This window comes from Neomonachus schauinslandi, chromosome 4, assembly GCF_002201575.2.
Source record: "Neomonachus schauinslandi chromosome 4, ASM220157v2, whole genome shotgun sequence".
Lineage (NCBI taxonomy): Eukaryota > Metazoa > Chordata > Mammalia > Carnivora > Phocidae > Neomonachus > Neomonachus schauinslandi.
Window position 1 is genome coordinate 26615773 of NC_058406.1, and position 26200 is coordinate 26641972.

Consider the following 26200-nt stretch of genomic DNA (forward strand, 5'->3'; position numbering starts at 1 on the left):
GGGGCCTGTTGCCGTGGTTCCCAAATGTCTTTGCCAGTCCTGTCCTTTTTTAAAACTAAGTATTAATATTCTATTTTTAGTTCTTAATCATTCTAGAAAAATAATCTGTAAATCCATTTTCATGATTATGTTTTGGCTTTATTCCTATATTCAAAGCATGATCCCTATTTAAGACTTCTGTTGTATAATAATCAGCATGTTGAAAGAAGGCAAATAGAGCCTTAGGATGGAAAACTGTTTGGCTCAAGATAACCTATAGATAAATCCTGTGCTATGAGGGTAGAATATCGATAAGAGCAGTAGTTACGTGCTTACCATACCCTAGACATGTCCTAAATGCACTGTGTGCATCACCTCATTTAACCTTTACAGCAGCCCTGTGCGGTGGATATTGTTTATTTTAAACTCATTTTGGAAAATAGGATATCATACTTGCCCTGGTTATGCAATCAGGAAGTGATGGAACCAGAAGTTGAATTCAGTCTGTCTGACTCCAAAGCAAATGACAGTAACCAGAAGTTGCAGGTACATATCCAGAAAGGTTTCTAGCCTTAATTAGTACCTCCTTGATATGGGGGTATAAGAAGAGATAGAGAAAATGGTGTTTGGATAGTTGAAATACATGAAGGCCTTTTCCTATATCACTGAGGAGCCAGGAAATTATTTTTTCCTGACAAATGTTTTCTTTTTTTCAGTGATGGTTTTTACAAAGCTAGCCTCTGGGTTTAGGATTTTGCATAATAAATGCTAGATGATTTTCAGAACACTGTAGCATTTGGAAAAAATGTCTGCTTTCCTCTTGTGTTGCATTAAGTTTTAAAATCATATATATCCTGAGAGATGCATAAAAAGGTTATTTTCCCACTGTTTCTGGTCTCATTTTGCTCTCTAGTATATAATCTCATAATTCTGACCCATTTGTATGTGGAATTTAATGTCTTAGAATATTTCCCCCGTGCTTGATCTTCTAATTTCTGATACTTAGTTTAGAAGTTTAAGCAATTCCTGATAATAAACCTCATTTTAAGTTGGCATCTCCATTCACATTGTTAACATTTTTCAGGTGCTTCCTCTGTACAAATATTGTAACTTTGCCTTAACCTAAAAATTGAATCAGACTGAAAAAACTTTCAAACCTAACCTGCAAGATAGATAGTTGTAATCATATTTGTCAATTTGTAAATAAATTGTTCGTGTGTGTGTGTGTATGTGTTTTCATGGTAAAAAAAAATTTCAGAAAGCACAGGAGTGTAAAATAAATGTCTCTCTTGACCTGACTTCTCTCATACTGCTACCTGGAAGTTTAACTACTGTTACAGTCATAATTTGTTTAATTTCATTTACCACTAATGCCTAGTTTTATTAATGAATCATTCTTTCTGCATATGAAGGCTATTTTCTTAGCATTCCCTAGTATGATTCATTTATATATGCAGTCATTTTATTTGAGATGCAGTTTGCTTTGTGTATACATGTAAGTTTTTAAATGTATACTTTTTTTTTCTTTAGGATCCCAAACTTCTGAACAGGAACTCTTTCTAGACACCAAGATTTTTGAAAAAGGTTTGTAATTCGACATATATTTCAGATCTTAGAAATAGTATCCTTGGGGTGCCGAGGATGGGATGGAGCTGGTGTCAGGTTTCCTGCTCAGCAGGGAGTCCGCTTCTCCATCTTCCCCTATCCCTCCCCCTGCTCGGGTTCTCTCTCTCTCTCATAAATATATAAAACCTTTTTTTTTTTTAATTTTACTTATTTATTTAACAGAGAGAGACATAGTGAGAGAGGGAACATAAGCAGGGGGAGTGGGAGAGGGAGATGCAGGCCTCCCGAGGAGCAGGGAGCCCGATGCAGGGCTCGATCCCAGGACCCTGGGATCATGACCTGAGCTGAAGGCAGATGCTTAACGACTGAGCCACCCAGGCGCCCCGATATATAAAATCCTTACAAAAAAAAAAAAGAAAGAAATACTATCCTCAGTTATTAATACAAACACACAAAGTATTAGTATCCTTGGATTTAATATTTGTAATTTTAGCTATTTGTAGGGGGTATCAGGTGTTTATGTATGCTAATATGTAATGAGAATAATAAAAGTTACCTCAGATACTGGTTTTAAAGATTAATTGAAATAATGCTTTAAAGTGTATACCAAGAATATGAAGCCAGTTTTATGAGGCTGGTGAAGAAGTCTTTCATTCTTTAGTGTGCCTAGTTAAATCGGCAGTCATCTCGGTTTTGTTATCCCAGGGTTCAGGAAGGTTTCTCAGCGCAAATAGAGTCTGTCTTATTTTGAGCGTATGTTTGTTTTCTGTCTGTTTCAGACCAAGGAAGTACATACAGTGGTGACCTTGAATCAGAGGCAGTATCTACTCCACATAGCTGGGAGGAAGAGTTGAATCATTATGCCTTAAAGTCAAATGCTGTGCAAGAGGCTGATTCAGACTTGAAGCAGCTCTCAAAAGGAGAAACTGAGCAGGATCTGGAAGCAGATTTTCCATCCGGTTTGTGCCACATAAAATACTCTTGATTTTAGAAGATTGGTATAACTCTGAATTGACATTATGAAGTAGATATACAGTGTGATAATCTAGGGCACAAATGATGCCCACCTTTGAAGGTTAAATAATAAGTAGTTAATTTTGTGTTGTGTTTAACCTTTCCCATAGTAACCATGTAGGAGGTTTCCTTGATTTTTAATGAAGTTTTTAAGTGCTGTATCCTTTGTTTTTCTTAAGAATATAAATAAAGTTATTTTATTATGAACAAAATAATTAATATAGTGATGATTACCTGATGTTTCCTCCCCCAGTCTGTTTTTATATAAATCTGTGAGTTATTTACCTCAATTTATGCTTTCTGCTGATTATTATAGAATCCTTTGACCCACTGAATAAAGGACAGGGAATCCAGGCACGTTCCCGAACAAGACGACGGCACAGAGATGGCTTCCCTCAGCCTAGACGAAGAGTAAGCAGTAGATTAATTTTTCTAGCATTTTCTTTCCTTCGGTGTGTCTTGGTTCTTGATGTTTACAAAACTCTGTAATGGGCAGGGTCACAGAATTCCATACATTGTTTTACCCAGCCTTGTACTTTTTTTTTTTTTTTAAGATTTTATTTATTTATTTGACAGAGATAGCAAGAGCAGGAACACAAGCAGGGGGAGTGGGAGAGGGAGAAGCAGGCTTCCCGCCAGCAAGGAGCCCGATGTGGGACTCGATCCCAGGACCCTGGGATCATGACCTGAGCCGAAAGCAGACGCTTAATGACTGAGCCACCCAGGCGCCCACAGCCTTGTACTTTTGTGCCTTTATTTCTGTTTCTTATAATCAAGAACCATATCTTTTGAATATTTTAAAGGGATATGTAAACCTCGATGTTTTGATAATAGAGGTACTGAGATAAGTCTTCCAGCATAGCACATGGCAGATGCTTAGTATGTGGTTATTATTATGTAGCTGTTCAATGTTTGTTGTGATTGTCATCATTTGGGTCATAGTTATATAAGCCTTTTCCAGCTATTAGAAGGGTAACCACAAAAATTTACAGTTTACTGGTGGATAGTTTGTTACTCATTTGTGTTACAGTAAGTCATCCAGGACTTACTGGGGACTGATAGCTAGGAGCATGTACTGACTTATGGCCCAGGTTTCAGCCATTCAGATACAAGAAAGGGTAGCGTTCCTGCCACTCCAGAATAGTATATGACACAACACCTGTGTATGTTCCACATAATCATGCCATCTTTATGAATTTATAAAATTTTGTAAATGTATTTGTACTATATTTGATGAACTCAAAATAATAATATATGGCAGACAGCTGTTGTTGAAAAAAAAGACTATTACCTTTTACTTTGTTTCTTTTAGCATGGTCTTTTTCTTGTTTTTATAATTGAGGGTGTTTTATTGTTTTACTTTAAAAAGCTTTTTATAATCCTCGTTGTACACTTTTTTTTAAGTCTCTAAATTTAGCTTTTTTTATATATTATAATGAGGTTTATTTTATATAATATAGTATAATAGTGAAATTCATGTGGACTGTTTTTCATATTGACAGGACTTTCCCGTACTAAAAACTAAAAGAATAATAGCCTTATTTAAAAAAAATTATCTCTATTGAATTATAATTACATGCAAAAATTCATAAATTTTAAGTGTAAAATTTGATGAGCTTCACCAAATATATTCAGTATGTAATTACCACCACAACCATAGCACTTCCACTGTCCCAAAAGCTCCCTCATGACCTTTTGCAGTCAGTCTTCTCTAGCTCCTGATAACCACCAATCTGCTTTGCAGATTGATGCAAAATGGTACTGCTTTGCCTTTTCTAAAATTTCATATAAATGGAATTATGTAATTTGTAGTCTTCCCTGTTTGGCTTCTTTAACTTAGCATAATGTTTTGGAGATTTATCTATGTTGTTTCATGTATCAGTAGGCCATTCATTCCTTTTTATTTCTGAGTAGCATTTCATTGTATGGACAAACCGAATTTGTTTAACAGTTGATGGAAATTTGGGTTATTTCCAGGTTTGGGCTGTTTCAAATACAGCTGCTATGAACATTCTAGATATAAATCTCTGTGTGAACATATAATTTCATTTGAGGAAAAATATGCAGACGTGGGATTGCTAGGTTTTATAGTAAAGATTTTATTTATTTTAGAGAGAGAGTGAAAAAGCAGAAGCCGGGGGAAGGGCAGAGGGAGAGGAGAAAATCTCAAGCAGGTACCGTGCTGAGAGTGTTCCCCAGTGCCGGGCTTGATCTCACGACCCTGAAATCATGACCTGAGCCAAAATCAAGAGTTGGATGCTTAACCAACTGAGCCACCCAGGCACCCTGAGATTTCTTTTTCTATATTGATTTTATGTACTGTGATTTTGCTCAACTAAAGTCTAGGATTTTCTACCTAGACAATCCTGTTATTTGTGAATAAAGATTGTTCTACTTTTTCCTTTCCAATCTTAATGCACTTTTTTTTTTAATGTATTGCACTAGCTAGGATTCTTTTTTTTTTTTTAGATTTTTTATTTATTTGACAGAGAGAGACACAGCGAGAGAGGGAACACAAGCAGGGGGAGTGGCAGAGGGAGAAGCAGGCTTCCCGCGGAGCAGGGAGCCTGATGTGGGGCTCGATCCCAGGACCCTGGGATCATGACCTGAGCCGAAGGCAGCCGCTTAACTGACTGAGCCACCCAGGTGCCCCTAGGATTCTTTTATGTATTGTACTAGCTTCAGTACAACGTTGAGTATTAGTGATGAGAGCGGATCTTCGTGCCTATTCTCAGTCGTAGGGCAAGTGTTCAGTCTTGCAGTATTAACTATGATATTACTTGTATGTTTCTTGTGGAGGGCCCCTATCAGGCAGGAAGTTCTCTTCTATTTTTAATTTGCTGAGAATTTTTATCATGATTTGTGTTGAATTTGTCAGGTGGCTCTCTTGCATCTATTGAGATGCTCATTTGGTTTTTTCTTTCTCAGTCTATTAAAATGATGACATACATTAATTCTTAAAATGGTAAACTAACTTTGCATTCATGGGATGAATCTTACTTTCTTCTGATGTATTTAGTCTTTTATCTATTGCTGGATTCAGTTTGCTAGTATATTGTTAAGGTTTTATAAATGTCTCTGTTGAAGAGAGAGTGATCTGTAGTCTTCTTGTAATGACTGTCTGGCCTTGTTCTCAGGATAATGGTAACATTTGTACAGTGAGTTAGTGTTTACTCCCTTTTTATTTTCTAAAATAGAATTTATATAATTTAACTGGTGGGTCTGTAGGGGTTTTGTAGGAAAGTTTTAAACTATGAATTAAATGTTTATGGCTGTTTAGGTTATCTCTTCTAGAGCAAGCTTTGTTAGTTTGTGTCTTTTAGGAAATTTGTTCATTTTATCTGCCTTGTCAAGTTTATTGGCATGACAGCATTCTCTTAACTATCCTTTTAATGTCTCTAGGATCAGGTATTGGTAATTTAATGTTTTCTCTCTTTTTTTCCTGATCATTCTAGCTAGAAGTGTATTTTTTTTTATCTTTTAAAAGAACCAGCTTTTTAACTTTATTAATTTTTCTCTATCCTTTTTTCATTGATTTTTGTTCTTATTTTTATTATTTCTTTAATTTTCCTTACTTTGGGTTTTATTTCATTTAGTTTTTTGGTTGGGGGTAGACAGAGAGAAAGATAGGCAGGCATAGGGAGAGGGAGAGAGAGAATCCCAAACAGGCAAGCAGGCTCCATGCCCAGTGCGGGGTCGGATGTGGGGCTTGATCTCACGACCCCGAGATCATGACCTGAGCTGAAATCAAGAGTTGGATGCTTAACTGACTGAGCCACCCAGACACCCCTCTTACTTTGGGTTTTAATGTGGTCTGCTCTTTCTAGTTTTCTTAAAGCTTTGATTCTTGATTTTAGACTTTTATTTTTCATAGAAGCATTTTAATACTATAAATGTCATTGTAAGCTTTAGCACTGTGGGAAAAAATGTTTTCATTTTCACTGAAGTTTCAAAATATTTTCTAATTGCATTTGTGGTTTCTTCTTTGACCATGGGTATTTATAAATGTGTTGTTTAATTTCCAATTTTTGAGGATTTTCTTTTTTTTTTTTTTTAAGATTTTATTTATTTGACAGAGAGAGACACAGCGAGAGAGGGAACACAAGCAGGGAGAGTGGGAGAGGGAGAAGCAGGCTTCCTTCGGAGCACGGAGCCTGATGCAGGGCTCGATCCCAGGACTCTGGGATCATGACCTGAGCCGAAGGCAGATGCTTAATGACTGCGCCACCCAGGCACCCCAATTTTTGAGGATTTTTTTAACATCATTTCATTATTGGTTTCTAGTTTAATTTGATTGTAGGTAGAGAATTTATGGGGGCTTGTTTTGGATCCCAGAATGGATCTGCTCGTATGTTCCATGAAATAGACCTGAGTGGTAATAACTGTTATTCATACTTCATAGGGTGGGTTCAGTTTCTGGAACATAGTGAGTACTCTAATGTTAGTAATTATTAGAGTTCTGCATTTCAACTCTCTCCTTTTTTTTTCTTTACTATATGGATTGGATTAACCCCTAAAACTCTTTTTAGCTTTAAGAACTCTGCATATTTAGGATCTAATAATAAATTGTGTATTCTGTAAATTTATTCCCTTCTTTCTTTGAGAACTATGTTTCTTAAAGATTCAGAACTAAATTTTATATTCTGTGAATTTTTGGAATTCTTACAGGGACGGAAGAAGTCTATAGTGGCTGTGGAGCCCAGAAGTCTTATTCAAGGAGCCTTTCAGGGATGTTCAGTGTCTGGGATGACACTGAAATACATGTACGGGGTAAATGCCTGGAAGAACTGGGTTCAGTGGAAAAATGCCAAGGAAGAGCAGGGGGATCTGAAATGTGGCGGTAAATACACAGCATGAATTTGTGTCTTGATTGAGGGGGTTGGGGGTATATAATTCAAGTCATCAATCTACACAAAAGGGATACATATTAGGTCAAAAATTGCATAAAACTTTGGTTTTGGTGTTAAATTTTCCTCCATTTTTATTTAAAGTTTTAATTTCTTCTCTCCTTGTCAGGTATTGAACATGCTGCATCTAGCCCATGTTCTGACCCTTTAGGAAGTGCTCAAGACCATGCAGTCTCTCAAGAATCCTCAGAGCCAGGCTGTAGAGGTAAAATCATTTCTCTTTGTAGTCTGAATTCTCTGAATCACTTTTTAATATTATTGCCAATTTTAAATTTGTAAATGGGAATATTTAAGATTATTTAAAAATTGGAGTCTTATGGTAAAAGAGAGAAATTAATATCCTACTCTGAATTACAAAGATCTTGTTATGAAGGTAAGGTTGTATGGGCATGAATTTGTTACGCAAATACGAGGAATTGTATTCCTTCCTCTAACATTATGCGGGTGACTCAAATCTGTATTCTTGAGCCCTGTATCTGTAACATGGAATCCATTGTGACACTTCTGCTGTTGGTGGTGGTGTTAAGAAAAATTTTACCTGAAAAAGCCTTGCCTCTTCTGTAGGAATTTTTCCTAATAATAAGCTCTGTGAGACTGGGTGCCAGGAAATTTGGGACCCAATAAGCAATTCATATAGAGCAGCAGTGTTTAATTTTAGAGCCTACTTTTTTTCCCCCCTCTGGTTTTGAAGTTCTTTTTCTAAACTTTTGTTTTCAGTTTTTATTTTCCTTTCTTATTATCTGTGTCTTATGTGAGATACTTACTATAATCTTTGTGGAATGAGATAGGGCAGGAATGGATGAGTATGTCCTTGTCACTAGATACTTTGCATCTTTCCAACTATACCTTCTTTCTAACAATCAGGTAATTGCATGCACTCTTGGCTTCACCTCAGTCTACCCTGCTGGCTTTTGGGTACATGTCACTCTCCTTATTGGAGCAGTTAGTAGCTGCTGTGGTCTGTGACTGATGCACTGAATTCGTGCAGATCAAGTGTAATCTCTGCTGAGTGATAAAAATATACTTCTTTTAGGGAGGTTTATTAGGCCCTTTATGTCCCAGTTTGAGCCAACGCACTCTTTGTTTTAAAGAAGGAAGAGGGATAGGGAGAATGGAGAGGTAATATTATATTAGACTACCAGGCCTAAATGCAGTAGCCACAGGGGATGCCTACTCATTTCTGCTATTCATTCATCCAAAAAGTACTGAATTTATGTACCAGGTATGTACCATGCATGGTGATTAGGTACTTTGGTGAAAAGGTCAAACATGGTCCTTGCCCTTCTGAACCACCACTTACCTTTTAAAAAACTAAATCAGGGGAACTCGAGTGTATCTTTGAAAACATGCAACCTTATCTAAATGCAGAGGAGCAGTGACTAGAAAAAGAGTACTTTCATTCTAATCTGAATTGAAGTAGGATCTCTACTGGAGTAGTTTCTCTACATATCAAATTGTAGGATCTCTACAAATCAAATTGGGTCGCTCTCCTGGTAAAATCAATTCAGTTCTTAGTTGTCTTCAAAGCCTTAATATGCTAGTTGAGATTTACCACCATTTGCCTTCATCTACCCTTCTTGATTTTTTCCTGTATATCTGAGTCCCCTCAATCTTTTCATTTTTCTGTATTCCAGCATTTCTAAGGGCATGAAGATGTTACATGTTACTTGAAGTGTTCTTTATTCAAATAAATCGGAGTTAGAGAAGGTTAAACAGCATTTTTATGCAGTTATTCTCAGAACCGTTAATAAACCTTTTATGTATCATTGTGAATTCTTTAGATGCAGATATAGTATGCTGCTGTTTTCTAAATTTATCAGATCTTAGAAACCCAGTTTTCTCCAGCTCTCATATTACTAGTACTTTGTGGAATATGCTTCGGGAAGTATTTTTATATCCTTAGATTGCAATTCTTTATTCGTTTGTTTAATTCTTCTTCACCTTTCAAGGTCTGGCATTAGTGTCACATCCTCCAGAATCTCACCTGACCCTTCCCTGTCTGATAGATGTTCCTCATTTGCTTTCCTAGAATCCTTCTTAAACTAAACCCCTGTCACAGCACCTGTTACACATGGTGCACTGCATTGTTTTTATTTCTTTAACTGAAAAGGCCTTCAGATCGGGATTTATTTGTAATCCATGTATTCACCAGTGTACACTATAATGTCTGAGCCCACAGTAGTAGTCAGTGTTGTTCAGTGACTAAAGTAATGTTACTGTGTTTCTTATAAGTTAATATTTCAGATGTTTTCTACCTTTCCATAGTCCGTTCTATCAAGCTGAAGGAAGATATTCTGTCCTGCACTTTTGCTGAGTTGAGTTTGGGTTTATGCCAGTTTATCCAAGAAGTGCGGAGACCAAATGGTGAAAAATATGATCCAGACAGTATCTTATACTTGTGCCTTGGAATTCAGCAGGTATCAAATTCAGTAATTGTTCTAAAATGTATTGCATTTTTAATAATTCTGATAGATCTTGTGATTCAAGCTGAAAATTATAGTGTATATGGTGGTTTGGTATTGCTTTTATACTCTGTTCTTAATGAACCACTGCCCCTGATTTAAAAGTCTTGATCATATAGCCTTCCATAAGCCAAATTGAGACTGTTAGTAGAATAACAGAAATTCAGGGTGGTGCATTTTATTGTTCTATGGACAAAAAAGGCAAAAATAGCAAAGTCACAAAAAGTGACAGAGGTGACTGTGTGTGTATATATGTACTTATGTAAATCATGTAGTCTTATTTAAAATTTTCTAAATGCACATTAAAATAACAGACATGGGGCACCTGGGTGGCTCAATCAGGTAAGAGTCTGCCTTCGGCTCAGGTCATGATTCCAGGGTTCTGGGATTAAGACCAATGTCGGATTCCCTGCTTAGCGGGGAGTCTGCTTCTCCCTCTCCCCGCTTGTGTGCTCTCTTCTCTCTCAAATAAAGAAATAAAGTCTTTAAAAAAATAAAATAAAATGACATACGATTATTTGTCTATCACATTAGCAAAAAATATTTATAACACTTATTGTTGATACGAATTCTGTGAAGGGGATTTGCCTTCATAGCTGGTGGTAATTAGTACACACTTCTAGAAAGCAGTTTTGGGCATGTGTTTCAGTAATATTTTTGAATGTTCATACTCTTTTGCCAGTAATTCACTTTTTGGGAGTCTGACAAAGCTAATACTCTGAAATTCAGACATCATTTGCACAAAATTGGAAATAACTTCAATGCCCACCAGAGTGTTATGTTTAAGTAAATTATAATATATTTATAAACTTGTATATTATGTAGCCAATAAAAATTGTTTACAAAGTAACTTCTAGTAACGTGTAAAATACTAATACTAAAGCATTAAATAAAATGAGAATATGAATTCTATGTGCATCAGTATATGTTAACATATAATGATTTTAAAAACCAGTCCTATAAATATGTAATAAAATGAAATGCATCAAAATATGTTGATAGTGGTTATCATCTTGGGTGGTAGTGCTCTGGATGTTGTTGATTTTTCTTTTCTCTATTTGCGAAATTCTCTTCCATTTGTATGGTGGGGGGGGTGTTCTTTTATTTAGGCATTTATTCCTAAAGTTTTGTTTTTTAATTATAAAAGTAGTATGTGTTCAGTGTAACTGTTAAAAACAGTAAGTTGAAGGCATATACGGACAGTTTTCTCTCCTTCATTCCCAGTCTCTGAAATAACCAGTGTTGCAGTATCTGTCCTTCTGTGTCATACACATATGCGTGTGTATAGATGTTTTAGATGTGTATAGTTGTTTTGCTTAGTTTTTAGCAAAATGGGGCTGATACCATATACATTTTTTTGCAGCTTACTTTTCTCAATCTGTGTATCCCTCCAGGTGAACATAAAATCAAATTCCTTCCTTCCTTTATTTATTTATTTATTTATTTTATTTTTTAAAAAATATTTTATTTATTTGAGAGAGAGAGAATGAGAGAGAGCGAGTACATGAGAGGGGGGAGGGTCAGAGGGAGAAGCAGACTCCCTGCCGAGCAGGGAGCCTGATGCGGGACTCGATCCAGGGACTCCAGGATCATGACCTGAGCCGAAGGCAGTCGCTTAACCACCTGAGCCACCCAGGCACCCCAAATTCCTTCCTTTATAAAGGAAAGCTGCGTAATATTGCAGAATACGAATATACCAATTTTTCACCCTTTTTTCTTTTAAGTATTCACGTTACTCCCCCCCTTAGTCTTAATACAGTGGTTTAGTAAATATTTTATTTGAGTGCCTGATGAACTGATGCTTTTATTTTTAGGTTAAAGCATATATAGATTTTTCTTTCTTTTTTTTTTAGGATTTTATTTATTTATTTAAGAGATTGAGAGAGAGCATGGGCAGGGGGAGGGGCAGAGGGAGAAGGAGAAGCAGACTCCCTGCTGAACAGGAAGCCAGAGGTGGTGGTGCTTGATCCCAGTACCCTTGAATCATGACCCGAGCTGAAGGCGGATGCTTAACCGACTGAGCCACCCCAGGCACCTGCATATATAGATTTTTTAAATTTTAAGATATTTTCATTTTACTTTCCAGAACGGTTAATTTACAGCTTTACCAGAAGTATTATGAGTGCCCATTTCTTGGATTCTCCTCTTTATAATGTTTATTATTCTGATGGTCTGATGGCTTAAAAAAAAGGCATCTGGTGGCTCCAATTTGTATTTTCCAATTTTTATAAAGTAGAATGTCTTTTTATGCTTTTGGTCATTTGGATTTTTCCTTTCTATTTGTAGGATCTCTTTTATATTGGGGATAAGAACTCTGATGTAAATGCTTGAAATAAATTTTTCCAGTATATTTTTGTTTTCCAGTTTTTGTTTATATATTTGCCATTCAAAAATTTTTCTTTTTTACATAGTTTAATAATATGCATTTATTTCCCTTTAAAATTCCTGGTTTTTCTGTGTTGCGTAGGATGGTCTTCCTATTTAAGTATTTAAATTCTCATAGATTTCTTTCTTAAATATTTGGGGTTTTTTTTAAGATTATCTTTAATACATCTGAAATTCATTTTTGTACATGATACAAGTGTATTTCTGATGAGTAAGATTTGTGATGGGTATCTAGTTATGCAAGCAGCATTCGTTTTCCCCAGAGTCAAAAGAGTACTTTCGTTATTTAATTATTGTTCCCACTATATTTTGATTCAGTTTCTTGATTGTAAAAGATATATATATTTTTTAAATTTTATTTATTTATTTGACACAGAGAGAGACAGTGAGAGAGGGAACACAAGCAGGGAGAGTGGGAGAGGGAGAAGCAGGCTTCCCGCTGAGCAGGGAGCCTGATGTGGGGCTCGATCCCAGGACCCTGGGACCATGACCTGAACCGAAGGCAGATGCTTAATGACTGAGCCACCCAGGCGCCCCTTTTATAGGTTCTTTCAACCAAAATTTATCGCCACGCATGCATTTTGGTTAGGTAAAAATTGTGAAGATTCTAAGCACACTTCCTGTACTTTTAGAGTTTATGATATTACGGATCTAAAGAGCATTTTCTAATTTTATCAATGCAGATGTCAAGAAGTGTGGTAGTGATTCCTATTCTGATTTGAGTATAATCAAACGTCATTGCTGTGATTTCAGTAAAAAACATTGGACTGCTTTACATACCAAATACTCTGCCACCTATAAAATATACTCTAATTTGTGAGACAAATCAGAAACTTAGAGTTTTTTCTAGTATATTTATCATATTGTTATATTAATAAAACTATTAAAAAGGCTATAATTTAATAAATATTCAGCTGATTGTTTTAGAAAGTAAATATTATGAACATTTTATCGATTTTGACAAAAAGTAACTTTTCCTTAACTGTAAAGAATTTTAAAAGGTTACTTATGTTGACATCTCAAATGTGCTTCCTCTTTTCTTTTTTTTCTGATTATAAAAATAATTATGCTTATTGTAAAGAATTTTAAAAATACATAAAAATGTAAAGAAATAAACTCAACTGTAATGTCAATACCTGGACCACCATTGTTAACATTAGCCAAGAAGGGGATAATTGACAAAAGAAATAAATAGGCAAGTAACAAAGAAAATCAACAGATAGCTAACAGGCAGAATGTACCAGGAATGCCTAATAGTCATTTGCTGTGTATGCTGTGTATTAATATAAGCTTATTTCATATATTAACTCATTTATTTGTTAGTGCGCCCCTCTGATGTATAAGGACTATCATCATCACCATTTTCTGCTAGGCACAGTGAGTGAAAATCTTGCCTGAAGTCCCCAAGGTAGTAATTGGCAGGGCCAGAATGTGAATCCAGATGGTTTATTTTCAGAGCCTGTTCTTATGATCACTGTGGTGGACCGCCTCTCTAATATGAATGGTACTCAGCTATAACTAAGGAAGAATTTCACCCATTAGGCTGATTGAAAATTGAACGGTTGAGGGGGGCCTGAGTGGTTCAGTCATTAAGCATCTGCCTTCAGCTCAGGTCACGATCCCAGGGTCCTTGGATCGAGCCCTGCATCGGGCTCCCTGCTCCGCAGGAAGCCTGCTTCTCCCTCTCCCACTCACCCTGCTTGTGTTCCCTCTCTCACTGTGTCTCTGTCAAATAAATAAATAAAATCTTTAAAAAAAGAAAAGAAAAGAAAATTGAACAATTGAGAAGTTTGATAATACCAAGTATTAGTGAAGACGTAACATTTTTCTTGTGTGGAGGCTTTTTCAGAGGGCAAGTTGATGTGACTTTTAAAACTTTAAATGCATGTAGGGGTGTCTGGCTGGTTCAGTCAGCGGAGTGTGTGACTCTTGTCTCGGGGTTGTGAGTTAAAGCCCCATGTTGAGTGTAGAGATTACTTAAAAATACTTAAAAAAAAAAAACAACTTTTAAATGCATATAGATTCATCAGTCTAGTAAATCCATTGATCAGTATTTTTCCCCAAAGAAATGCACGCACATGTATATAGAAAGACATGTATTTTCATTGTAACATTGTTTTTAACAACAAAAAATTGGAAGCCATCTATGTGTTCATCAAAATAGTAATGGTTCAGTCATCTGTAGTGTGTCTGTACTATTGAATACCATATAGTAGTTAAAAAACAATGGATTGCTCTTATACATATTTACATGGAAAACTCTTAGAGACATATATTTTTAAAGTAGTGTAGTGCAATATTTACATTATGATAAAATACACACATCATAAAACTAACCATTTTAAAGTGTACAATTCAGTGGCATTAAGTACATTCAGGATGTTGTACAATCGTCATCACTATGTTGCTCTAGAACTTTAATACCCTAAATGGAAATCTCATACCCATTAAGTAGCCACTCCCTATTACCTCCTCCATTTAGTCCCTGGCAACCATAAATCTGCTTTCTACCTCTATGGATTTGCCTATTCTGGATATTTCATATAAGTAGAATTATACAATTTTATATGGCCTTTTGTGTCCAGCCTCTTTCAACATAGGGTTCACGTATGTTGTAGCATGAATCAGTACTTCATTCCTTTTATGTCTGAATTATTTAATTCTTGGATATACCACATTTTGTTTATCCACTCATCTGTTCATGGACATTTGAGTGGTTTCTACCTTTTGGCTATCATGAAAAGTGAATGATACTGTGAACGTTCATGTACAGGATTTTGTTTGAAGGCCTGTTTTCAATTCTTTTGGGTCTTATGCCTGTAAGTGGAATCACAGGGTCATATGGTAACTCTATGATTAGCTTGTTGAGAAACCAACAAACCCTTTTCCACAGTGGCTGCACCGTTTTACATTCCCAGCAACAATGTATGAGGGTTCTATTTATCTCCATATCCTTGCCAACATTTGTTAATTTCCTTTTTTCTTAATAGTCATCTGATGGATATGAAGTGATATCTCACTGTAGTTTTGATTTGCATTTCCCTAATGACTAAAGGTCATTGAGCATTTTTTCATGTACTTGTTGGCCATTTGTTTATATCCTCTTTGGATAAATATTTAAAACCTTTGTTCCATTTCTAAATTGGGTTGTTTGTCTTTTTGTTGTTGAGTTGTAGGATTTCTTTATATATTTTGGATATTAAACTCTTTATCAGACATGTGATTTGCAAATATTTTTTCTTAGTTTCTGGGTTTTCTTTTCACTCTCTTGTTAGTGTACTTTGATGCACAAAAGTTTTGAATTTTGATGAAGTTCAATTTATTTTTTCTGTTTTTTTGTGCTTTTGGTGTTTTATCTAAGAATGCATTGTCAAATTCAAGTTCATGAAGATTTACCCGTATGTCTTCTTTTAAGAGTTTTATGGTTTTAGCTCTTATGTTTAGGTCATTGATCCATTTTGTATTCATTTTTTTATCTCATGTAAGGTAGGGATACCTGTGAGTTAGGGATAATTGTTTATGTAGATAGCCAGTTTTCCCACCACTATTTGTTGAAGAGACTGTTCTTTCTCCATTGAATGGTCTTGACATCCTTGTTGAAAATCATTTGATATGTGTTTATTTGACATGTGTTTATTTTGGACTCTCAATTCTAATACATTTGTCTGTATGGTTATTCATATAGCAGTACACACTGTTTTGATTACTGTAGCTTTGTACTAAATTTTGAAATAGGGAAGTGTGATTCTTCAAGATTAACTTGGCGATTCAAGGTTCCTTGCAATTCCATATGAATTTGAGTATTGGCTTTTTCCTTTCTGGGGGGAAAAAAAAGCCATTGAGATTTTGAGAATTGCACTCAGTCTGTAGGTTGCTTTGGGCAGTATTGCCATTTTAACAGTATTCTCTTCAGATCCATGAATGAGATGTTTTTCTTAAGTATTCTTTAATTTGTTAGCGTTCATTTTTTTTGTAGCTTTAAGTGTGTAAGTCATGTACCTCCTTGGTTCAATTTATTCTTAAGTATTCTTTCAGATACGATTGTAAATAGAATTGTTTTCTTAATTTCCTTTTTGTATTGTTCTTTGCAATTGATTTTTGTGCTGCTTGTATCCTGTAACTTCGCTGAATTCATTTATTAACTCTAATAACAATTTTGTGTGTGTGTGGCTGTATGTATTCTTTAGAATTTTCTATATATAGGCTCATGTCATTTATAAGTAGAGATAGTTTTACTCCTGAGGACCTTTCCTATTTGAATACCTTTTATTTGTTTTTAAGGCCTGGTTACTCTGGCTAGGACTTCAAGTACGATGTTAAATGGAAGTGGCAAGAACAGGCAATTTTGTCTTGTTCCTGGTCTAAGGGGGAAAATGGTTTTTAAAACATGTATTTTACATGTACTCATATGTTTGAGTAAAGGTATAAAACTCAACTCTGTATTTCTAATGTGTAGTGAGTTGGAGTATGTCATTCTTCACTTTTTCTGTATTTTAACTTTTTTTCCATAATGAGGATATAATATTTTTAGGTTGTGAAAATAACTTTATTAAAAGAAGAAAAAGGCGAATACTTCTCAACAGTAAAACTGTGATCTAGCAGTGTCATGAATTGCCTTTGAAGAAGCCTATAAAAATGCATGTATGAAATGGCATATAATTTTTATTAGCCAGAACAGATGTAACTAGAAAAAAATTTTTCTCCCAAGCCATACATTGGATAGAAAAGCAGAAAACCAAAATAGCCATAGATAAATAAATTAAAAAATACCAAATCTTAAAAACAGCAAAAGAGTTTTGGCATATAAGTATACCTTGTGTTATTCTGTAAGTGCTCATTTTATTTCCCTGAGTGATTTCATCTACCTGCCCTGTAACCTCAAGATGTTTTTTAGCAGTACTTACCCAGGCTGTTTCTTGTTTCCCATTCTGTGATATGATTCTTGATGGCTATAATTAGCATAGTTTTAAATCCTATAATTAGACTTGAACTTTTTGAAGGCTGGGTTGAGAGCTGTGGTTTAAAACTTGGGTATCCTCAGGTCACCTGACACTAGCTAACTGTATTATTTCAGGAAGTGATCTTGTAACTAGGCTAAAAAACCAAAAACTTCTGAGAGCACATTTGCATTTAGATCCTGGGAATTTGAAAAATGATTTGGAACATACAAATTAGAAGCAATTTTTTAGTATATCAGTTTCATGAACTGAGTAAAAGGTACTTATTTATTAATAATTATTCTGTATCATCCATGTTTTAAAAAAGAAATAGAAAATTTTACCTTGCAAGCTCAGTGCTTGAGGTATTGACAGTTCATATGAAAAGGACCTTAGAGCTTGAATTCTGGTATTTTAAGATGTATCCTTAAAAAATGGTTCACAATGTTAAGGGCAAAAATTAAGGGTAAACTTTATTCCTTAAAATAATTTTTAAAAAACCCAAAACTTTTGTTTTCTTTGTATCAACATATATGTTTCCATTTTTTCTCTTGTAGTACCTGTTTGAAAATGGTAGAATAGATAACATTTTTACTGAGCCCTATTCCAGATTTATGATTGAACTTACCAAACTCTTGAAAATATGGGAACCTACAATACTTCCTAATGGTAGGATGCTTATCTTTTATTTTGATTCTTTTCATGATATGCCTTCCTAAATTGCTTAATTTTTATGATTATCTTTTTATAAATTGTTCACTTATATTTCTGTCTTGATTTATAGCATATTTGGACTTTTGAGGAGAAAAATCTTAGGCTTATTACTGATTTTAGTAAAATTATAACTTCCATACAGTGTATGTATAGATACTAACAGAAATAAAAAACAACTGGAAGTTGTATTTACTTTTTAGAAGCCATTTTTGGTCTGGTAGTGTTGGTGAGGTTGCACACTGTACCAACAACTGACACATACTTTACTTCTAGATTGTACCTACTAGCAGTGGACTTTGACTAGTTCATTATCAATACCCTGTACTGGTTGTTACAAGAGTTAAATCTTCATCCTTGAATTTATCTTTGACCATACGTTGTTGGACACCTCCCTGATATACTCCTGGTCTTAGGCTCCTAGGCTGTGAGCGGAGAGGTTGAATGTGATGTTCAGGAATTTGTGCCCCTTTCTTTTGGGCTAGAGAGCACCTTTGAAGCATTCTGAGCAGTGTGGTGGCTTGATGCATTTAGCATCCAAAGAAGAGACAAGGGAGATAAAATTGGAAGTAATAAATTCATATTTTTGGTTAGTCTCCCAAGAATAGAATGCATAAGCAGGAACAAAGAGGATTGGTGAGAGAACATAAGGAAGGACCTGCATTTAAGGGCTGTCATGAGGAATGTGCGCTTAAAGGTGTACTCATCTTAATTCTTCTGCAGGACACCTGCTTTTCAAGAATAATCCCATATAAGTCATCACAGTAATCACTCTTAATATAAATTTAAAATAAGATGGGGTGTGAAGGAGGGAGGGAGCTAGCTGCCTTCTAATGATTTGAGCTAAAATGAAACTGAACCAGTTAACTGTAAGCATAATGATCTCAAACAGGAGGAGTCTACAAACTGCTTGATTTGGCCTGCTGCCTGTTTCTGTATAGTCCATGAGTTACAAATGGTTGGGAAAAAAATCTAAAGAAGAGTAATATTTTGTGGCAAATGAAAATTATATGAAATTTAAATTTGTGTGTATAAGTAAACTTTATTGGTACACAGCCACACCTGTTTGTTTCTGTATTGTCTGTGGCTCCTTATCTTCAATAACAACAAAGTTGTTCAGAGCCTCTGTGGCCCACAGTACTTGAAATATTTACCATCTGGCTCTTTATAGAAAAAGTTTGCCAAACCCTGGTCTAAAATAACAATGGATTAAAACTGTGTCAGGGGATTGCTCACAGTGTCTGCTTCAGTGGAGTCATCTGCTCTTTCTTTGCGGTGCCTTTTCTGGTTTTCCATATAAGGAAGAGGGGGAAAGATGGTAACAATGGGTCATTTCCTTTATATCTTCCTGTCTGAGAATTTGAGAAATTACTTGGTCCTGTTTAGCAGGAGCTTAGTACTGTTAACTGCTTTCCCCCTTCTTCGGTGCAGGTTACATGTTCTCTCGCATTGAAGAGGAGCATTTGTGGGAGTGCAAACAGCTGGGCGCTTACTCACCAATCGTCCTCTTGAACACCCTCCTTTTCTTCAATACCAAATACTTTCAACTCAAGAATGTTACTGAGCACTTGAAGCTTTCCTTTGCCCACGTGATGAGACGGACCAGGACTCTGAAGTATAGCACCAAGATGACGTATCTGAGGTTCTTCCCACCTTTACAAAAGCAGGAGTCAGAACCAGGTGTGTGGTGGAGTTTGTGAGATTTCTATTTGAAGCCCGGTTAGTATACAAATAGAGACTTAACCACAGAAGGGTAACTGTAAATTCGAGACATGAAAGAGTATAGCTTTAGATTAATATGTAGATGCTTTTTTATTGCCGGGCTAGGTTATAGGTTTGCCACAAAATGAGAGCAATCACTTGCTTCACTGTACTTTTATTGGCTTTTAAATTAGAAAGTCTGATTTAATTGGTCCAGGAGTGGAGCCCAAATAAATCTGCGTTGTAAAACTTCCCAGGAAATTTAAACATACAGCTAAAAATGAGAATCACTGATTTAGACGCAATAGATCGGCCAATCGCTATTTAAAAGGAACCTGTCTAATTTTTAAATCTACTGTTTCTAAATCTTTTTTTTTTTTTTGACCAGACCACCTCTTTTTAGTTAACATTAACTGTCAATTTCTGAAGAAACTTAAAAGCTGGCCTAGAGTATGCAGATGGTGTTTGACTTAATTTTTCAACTTTACAGTTGTGAAAAAGCGATATGCACGCATTCAGTAGAAACTGTACTTTGTGGACTTTTGGTATTTTCTTGGGCTAGTGGAATGCTGGGCAACAACAGTCTGCAGCTCCCAGTTAGCCCCGGGATCATGAGGGTAGACAACCCATATGTTTACAGCCATTCTGCACCCAGTCATCTTTTTTACTTTCCAGTATGGTATTTAATCAATGACATGAAGTAGTCAACAATACTTTATTATAAAATAGGCTTTGTGTTAGAGGATTTTGCCCAACTGTGGGGCTATGTAAGTGTTTTGAGCATGTTTAAGCTATGATGTTCGCTAAGTTACATGTATTAAATGCATTTTTGGTCATCGTACGTCAAGGAAGATCTGTATTGCTTTTGTACACGGTGGAATAATATCAGCAGTCACAATTTTCTTAGAAGGCTTATGGTCTTAACATTCCTAAAACAGCCTATTAAATAATAGTTTGTTTTTAACATTTAAAAAACTAACATATTATGGAACTAGAAATCAAACATATTAATTTTGACCAAAATTTTAAGTTCTAAAATTCCCAAAATCAAGTTGTTACTTCCTTGGGATAAGAGTGAAATATGTATTTTTTGAAAGCGAGAATTTAAAAATTACTGAAACTTAAAATTACTTAAAAATTCTCTCAGTTGCTCCTTTTCTTTAGAAAATGTAACACCGTTGTGCTTTTTCACCCCATGACTATGTCCTCTCTCCTTTATTTTGTTCGTATATAGCCCACTTTGTGCTCTTAACTGATGTTAATTGGGGGAAGGGAGAGGCAATCAGGTAACATTTCCCTGTTTTCTGATGAGGTGCTTTCAAGACTGGTAGTAAGTTCAGCTTCTTTTCTGAATGAAGGAGTCTTTATATTTAGGTATCCTCTAAATAGAAGACTGGGGTGAATTTTAAGTAATAACTAATGCAGGAAGCTGGGGAAAATTCTTTGCTACCTATTAAGAGCAGCTGTAAGAAAAGAAGAAAACCTTTTTCGTCAGGTTTGCAGCAGATCCACCACCCACTATTATTCTCTTGAAGCCTGAAGGGAGAAAGTGGGAAAGAAACAGCCCTACTTTCCATGTCTTCACCCTAGTTTCTTTTTGATAACTCTTGGCTTCTGCAAAATTCTGTTGGTGAAAAAGGGCTTGCCCTTTTCTTATCAAACGGTCAACTTTACTGAGAATTTCTTTTCCCAACAAAGATTCCATTTCTCATAATACTGTGACAGATAAAAGAAACTTGACCAAATGCCCGGTGGACACTGATGACCCACAGTAAAAGTATTTTCAGGTAAAAAGGTGACAACTTCTCTCTTGATCTCTCCTGTAGAAGAGCACTTAGAACCCTTTTTTTTTTCCCTTCTTTATCTTGCTGTGGCTTCAGATGTACCTGATGAAATTTCATAACAAAGTCAGGTTCAGAATTAGGACCTAACTCTTCCAGTACCATGCTTTTTGCCATGCTGCACCCACTTTGGTGAGCAGGGGGACATAAATTTGACAGAACAGGGACTTCAATTTGTTCAGTCCTATTAAGCAGTACTTAAAATACTGCCTAGGACCTCCATAGGTGCTCAGTCAGTCCTTGTGGGATGAGTGAGTGAACGGGAGAAGGGAGTGACAGTTCTTACTGGCAACAAAGCTCTGGGTGTCTTGAGACTGGAAGAAAAGATTTTTCTAATCTTCTGATTATTATTTCCCATCTCAAGATAAACTAACTGTTGGCAAAAGGAAACGAAATGAAGATGACGAGGTTCCGGTGGGTGTGGAGATGGCAGAGAATACTGACAACCCACTACGATGCCCAGTCCGACTTTATGAGTTTTACCTATCAAAATGGTAAGCAGCCTTCTTCTGGACTAGATTCAGCACACTTCAAAAAGTAGTTAACATGTTTTGGATTTCAGATGCTTAAGTATCAGAAATACAACTTTAGACAAGGATGTACCTTTAATCTCCTTTTGTCCCTGTTTTCGTATCTGCCTGGATTTTGGACCCTCAAACAAACTGCTTTTTCTTGATAATTATTTTTCTGAAAATCTCTTCAAAAGCAAGAATCACAGCTATTGTTTAATCTTTACAACTGTTGCTCAACCTTTATGTGATAACTAAACTGTGGTGATTTTACTGTATTACATAGGAAAAATTTTAGAGTAGAGGTTGTACTGCTAAACCTATAAATAGAAAAACAATTTACTTATTTATTTATTTTTTAAAAAGATTTTATTTGACAGAGAGAAACACAGCGAGAGAGGGAACACAAGCAGGGGGGAATGGGAGAGGGAGAAGCAGGCTTCCCACTGAGCAGGGAGCCCAATGCGGGGCTCGATCCCAGGACTCTGGGATCATGACCTGAGCCGAAGGCAGATGCTTAACAACTGAGCCACCCAGGTGCCCCGAAAAACAATTTATTTTTAAAGACTTTGTATTTTTTGAGTGGTCTTTCTGTTACAGAAACTTTAAAGACTTTAGAGTTGTAAGAGCCACACTAAAGTACTTTTTTCTCCAAGAAATATAGTGACTGGGTTTGCCCCATGGTAATGTGTATTGAGTGCTCTTGGGGATCATTCCAGGGCATTGGGTGCTGAGGATATGTGGTTCTCAGCCATAGTGTCAAATATGAGTTGAATTTTTTCTTGCTCCTAATAATGTTTTAAATACTAAAGTTTGTGAACAACTTATACTTTGTCTTCTATTAACATTATACTCACCTCCGGTGAGTGGAGGAGGAAAAAATGTGCAGTTACAGATTGCACCTGGGGCGGAATGCCTTTAAACTTATCTCCCTGGGTGCGTTGCTTATCTATGACATTAGTCACAGTAGGGAAAAAGGTGAGAGCCACTATATTAAAGAGTAGTTACGTATTTCCTATACTTTCTGATCCCCAATTTCCTTAGTTTCTTTCTTTCTTTCTTTTTTTTCTCCTGTGGATAGTTCTGAAAGTGTGAAGCAGAGGAATGATGTGTTTTACCTGCAACCCGAGCGCTCCTGTGTTCCGAATAGCCCCATGTGGTACTCCACATTCCCGATAGACCCTGGGACCCTGGACACCATGTTAACACGTATTCTCATGGTGAGGGAGGTACATGAAGAACTTGCCAAAGCCAAATCAGAAGACTCTGATGTTGAATTATCAGATTAAAGTGGAAGTGGGGTTCCTATTTTCATACACATGGGTATGCACCAAACTGTGAATGCATCCAGCTTTGGAAAACGATGTACAAGTACAAGTCCTCTTGACTTGATTATAAGATAATGGAAAACAGATGACTCGTGAACCACAGTGTGGATGTACAAATGAAAATTGAAGGAAAGAATATGAACTGAGAAATGTTGTTCTTTGGCAGTGATATAGTTCTTAGACATCTTCAGAATGACTAACCAATTTCTCTGAGTGGTGCATAATCTTATTTTGTTTGGGAATAACAAATTGTGAATATTTTTAAGGAAAACTGTTGTATAAAACTCTACCATAGTAACCTTAGACCTTAGAGAGGTAGCTTTGGAATAAAACCTTGGCTGCAGTAGGCTACTTGGGCAAGCCCTATGTGCACGTCAGGGGAGAAATCAGTGCAGAGCTAAGAGTGACATCAGATGAGGACTGTGGGACCCAGACTTGAAGACCCAATAAAAATACTCAACTTTTTTTTAAAAGGTAGAGAGTGAAGTCTTGATTTTGATTTTCACTGCCAAGCCAATTCTGTGAAGGATAGAAGCCTCTGGTGCTTTTGCCATGGGCCCCTCACATCAGGGAAAAAGGCCTTCACTGCTGTTCACACAGTAATGTGTCCCTTAAACTTTCTGGGTCTTGCCTTCTCAGCTGTGGGTCTGGATTTGGGTAAATTGAGGTAAAGGGGCTGAAACTCCACGAACTGATTATGCACACAGAAAAATCTGTGGAGCCCATTAGACCCCAAGTGTCTTGAAATGTTTGTAGAAAACCCACTAAAATGCCCACTTCTCTGGGTGTCAGCCTTTATTGCTGCTGTCTCATAGCATGAGCTGTGGTACACAGAAATGGGGGTTCTCCTTTTGTTTTCATTTTATCCCCAAATGGCAGCTTTTCTCTCATTGTTTTATCTTCCTCTTCCCCCAAATCCTCTTATTTTGCCTTTGCACCAGTTTCTGGAGGCCCTTGTCATTTCAAAAAGAATAGTCTCTCTCCTTACTCTGGCAAACCTGTGGGTGATTCCACAAAGACACAGTATTACTTAGCTATCAGAATTATGATAGAAAAGGTCCTAGTATGTTCCTATAAAGCATTTGGAAGATGATCTTGTTGCCCTAAGAAACTTGAAAATACGGATTCTGGGGTTAGGATATAAAGACACTGACTGTCTTGCATATCATATCCACAGCAGGTCTTATAGCATTATTCCAAACTCTAGCTGTTTTAGTAGTTCTATGAGGATTGCAAGTCATAGGTGTGTTTGGCATATCAATCCATCTCCCTCATCTCCATTCTCAGTTTCTCCCCCCAGAAAATTTTACTCAATCTTATGATGTTGGCCAATCACAGAACTTCTTTAGCTGAGGTGAATTTGACCCATTTGTAATAGAAATGAGAGAAGTCCAAAAAGCCTCTGAGAAATTTTAACCTTGAAAGACTTTTCAATATGTCCCATTTTTAGATGCGGGTGGCAGGTGTTTTGGTTTTTTAAAATAAATGAAAGTCATTTAAGTACAATAAAAATTTAAAAGTAGGCCTTTTGACATTGTGTACTTGATGGTTCTGTCCCTCTGCTGTAACAAATTTCATTTTGGTTACCAGGAACTGTGTGAAAGAAGTAAATCTGCCCCAATTCTGTATGATTAATTCCATCTGTGTTTGTCATTTCTGACTGGAAAACTTCTTACATTCAGATCTTGTTTGATATGGAGGAAAAACAACTGGATTGTCTGATAAGTCTGCCAATAAACTATCCAGAAACATCAGTTGTAATAGCCCCCACTATACAGATTTTATGGTTTGTATAAACACTAACATTTCCCCTTCTGTAGTTGTATCAAGAACAAATATTGTTGGCATAGTAGATACATTGTTAGAAAACACCAGAGAGAAAAAAAGAAATCTGTATCTTTTAACTGAGAACAGCTAATACCCAGGTCAATAGCTGTCAGGACTTCAATTGCATGTTAGTCCACAGAGTTGTCCAGACCCTAAATTAATTCGTAAAAGAAAATCTTGATTAATTATTGGTCATTCTTCATAAGCGTAGCTGTTGATATGTGTGTCAGACTATTTGCTTTTTAAAATTTTATTAAAATTATGTAAAATTGCATTTTTATTTCCAGGGGAGAAAAAAAACATCAAACAAACAAGCGAAACATCTAAATTATTCTTTCTGTTCTTTTTTTTTTTTTAATGACTTTTGGGTTTTCCCCTTGCAGAAACCACAGAAATATTCCCTTAGAATAAAATAGTATATTTGTATTTGATGGGTGAGTTATTCCTTTTCTTTGTCTTGAACAAATTTTAAATATTTTTTTTTCTGTTTAATCTTATGGGTATGAGCCAACAGATGGTATATTACAAAGAAGTAGCAGTTTTCAGGAAATAAATTATTTGGTTTTTACTTAGTCCAGTAAACATATTGTTTCATTGCAAAGTCTTTTCACTTGTTTTCTTTTTTCCATCAAAAGACTTGTTCCCATTTTTAGTGGATTAATTATATTCAAAGCCCTGAAAGCTTAGAAATACCAGGTATATCACATACATGTTTCATTTCAGGCCAACTTTTTTGCATCAGTTCACCTTGAATGATTTTGAAATTGTAAGACTGGGATAAAGAACATATATCCATTCTTAAGGATAAATACATACTTAATTTGGAAATGTGAGACTAAGTGGCATTTTCCTTCGACTCTAGCACTACCTTGGTATTGTGCAACTCACTTTCAATTCCACATGGATTGTTTTATCTACTGCCTTTTGGCATTCCTAATTTTGTAAAACAGGAGTTTTCCAAGAAGTCTAAAGTAAAATGAATTTCTGTGTATGAATCCCAGTTTTCTATTAAATTCAGAATTTAGTTTTCCAT

At 35.9% G+C, this 26200-nt stretch overlaps 1 protein-coding gene across 1 annotated transcript in view; it reads left to right on the forward strand.

Moving 5' to 3' along the window:
• The window catches only part of ZMYM4 (zinc finger MYM-type containing 4), an 84892-nt gene extending 59077 nt beyond the window's left edge, over nt 1-25815 (forward strand). The window contains exons 20-29 of the mRNA XM_021683687.2: nt 1510-1563; nt 2325-2504; nt 2876-2970; nt 7228-7399; nt 7576-7671; nt 9732-9883; nt 17808-17919; nt 19393-19641; nt 21868-21997; nt 23094-25815. Coding sequence (XP_021539362.1) covers nt 1510-1563; nt 2325-2504; nt 2876-2970; nt 7228-7399; nt 7576-7671; nt 9732-9883; nt 17808-17919; nt 19393-19641; nt 21868-21997; nt 23094-23301 — 1448 coding nt within the window. The 3' untranslated portion in view covers nt 23302-25815. The remainder of the gene's footprint in view (nt 1-1509; nt 1564-2324; nt 2505-2875; nt 2971-7227; nt 7400-7575; nt 7672-9731; nt 9884-17807; nt 17920-19392; nt 19642-21867; nt 21998-23093) is intronic.
• The last annotated feature ends 385 nt before the right edge of the window (nt 25816-26200 follow it).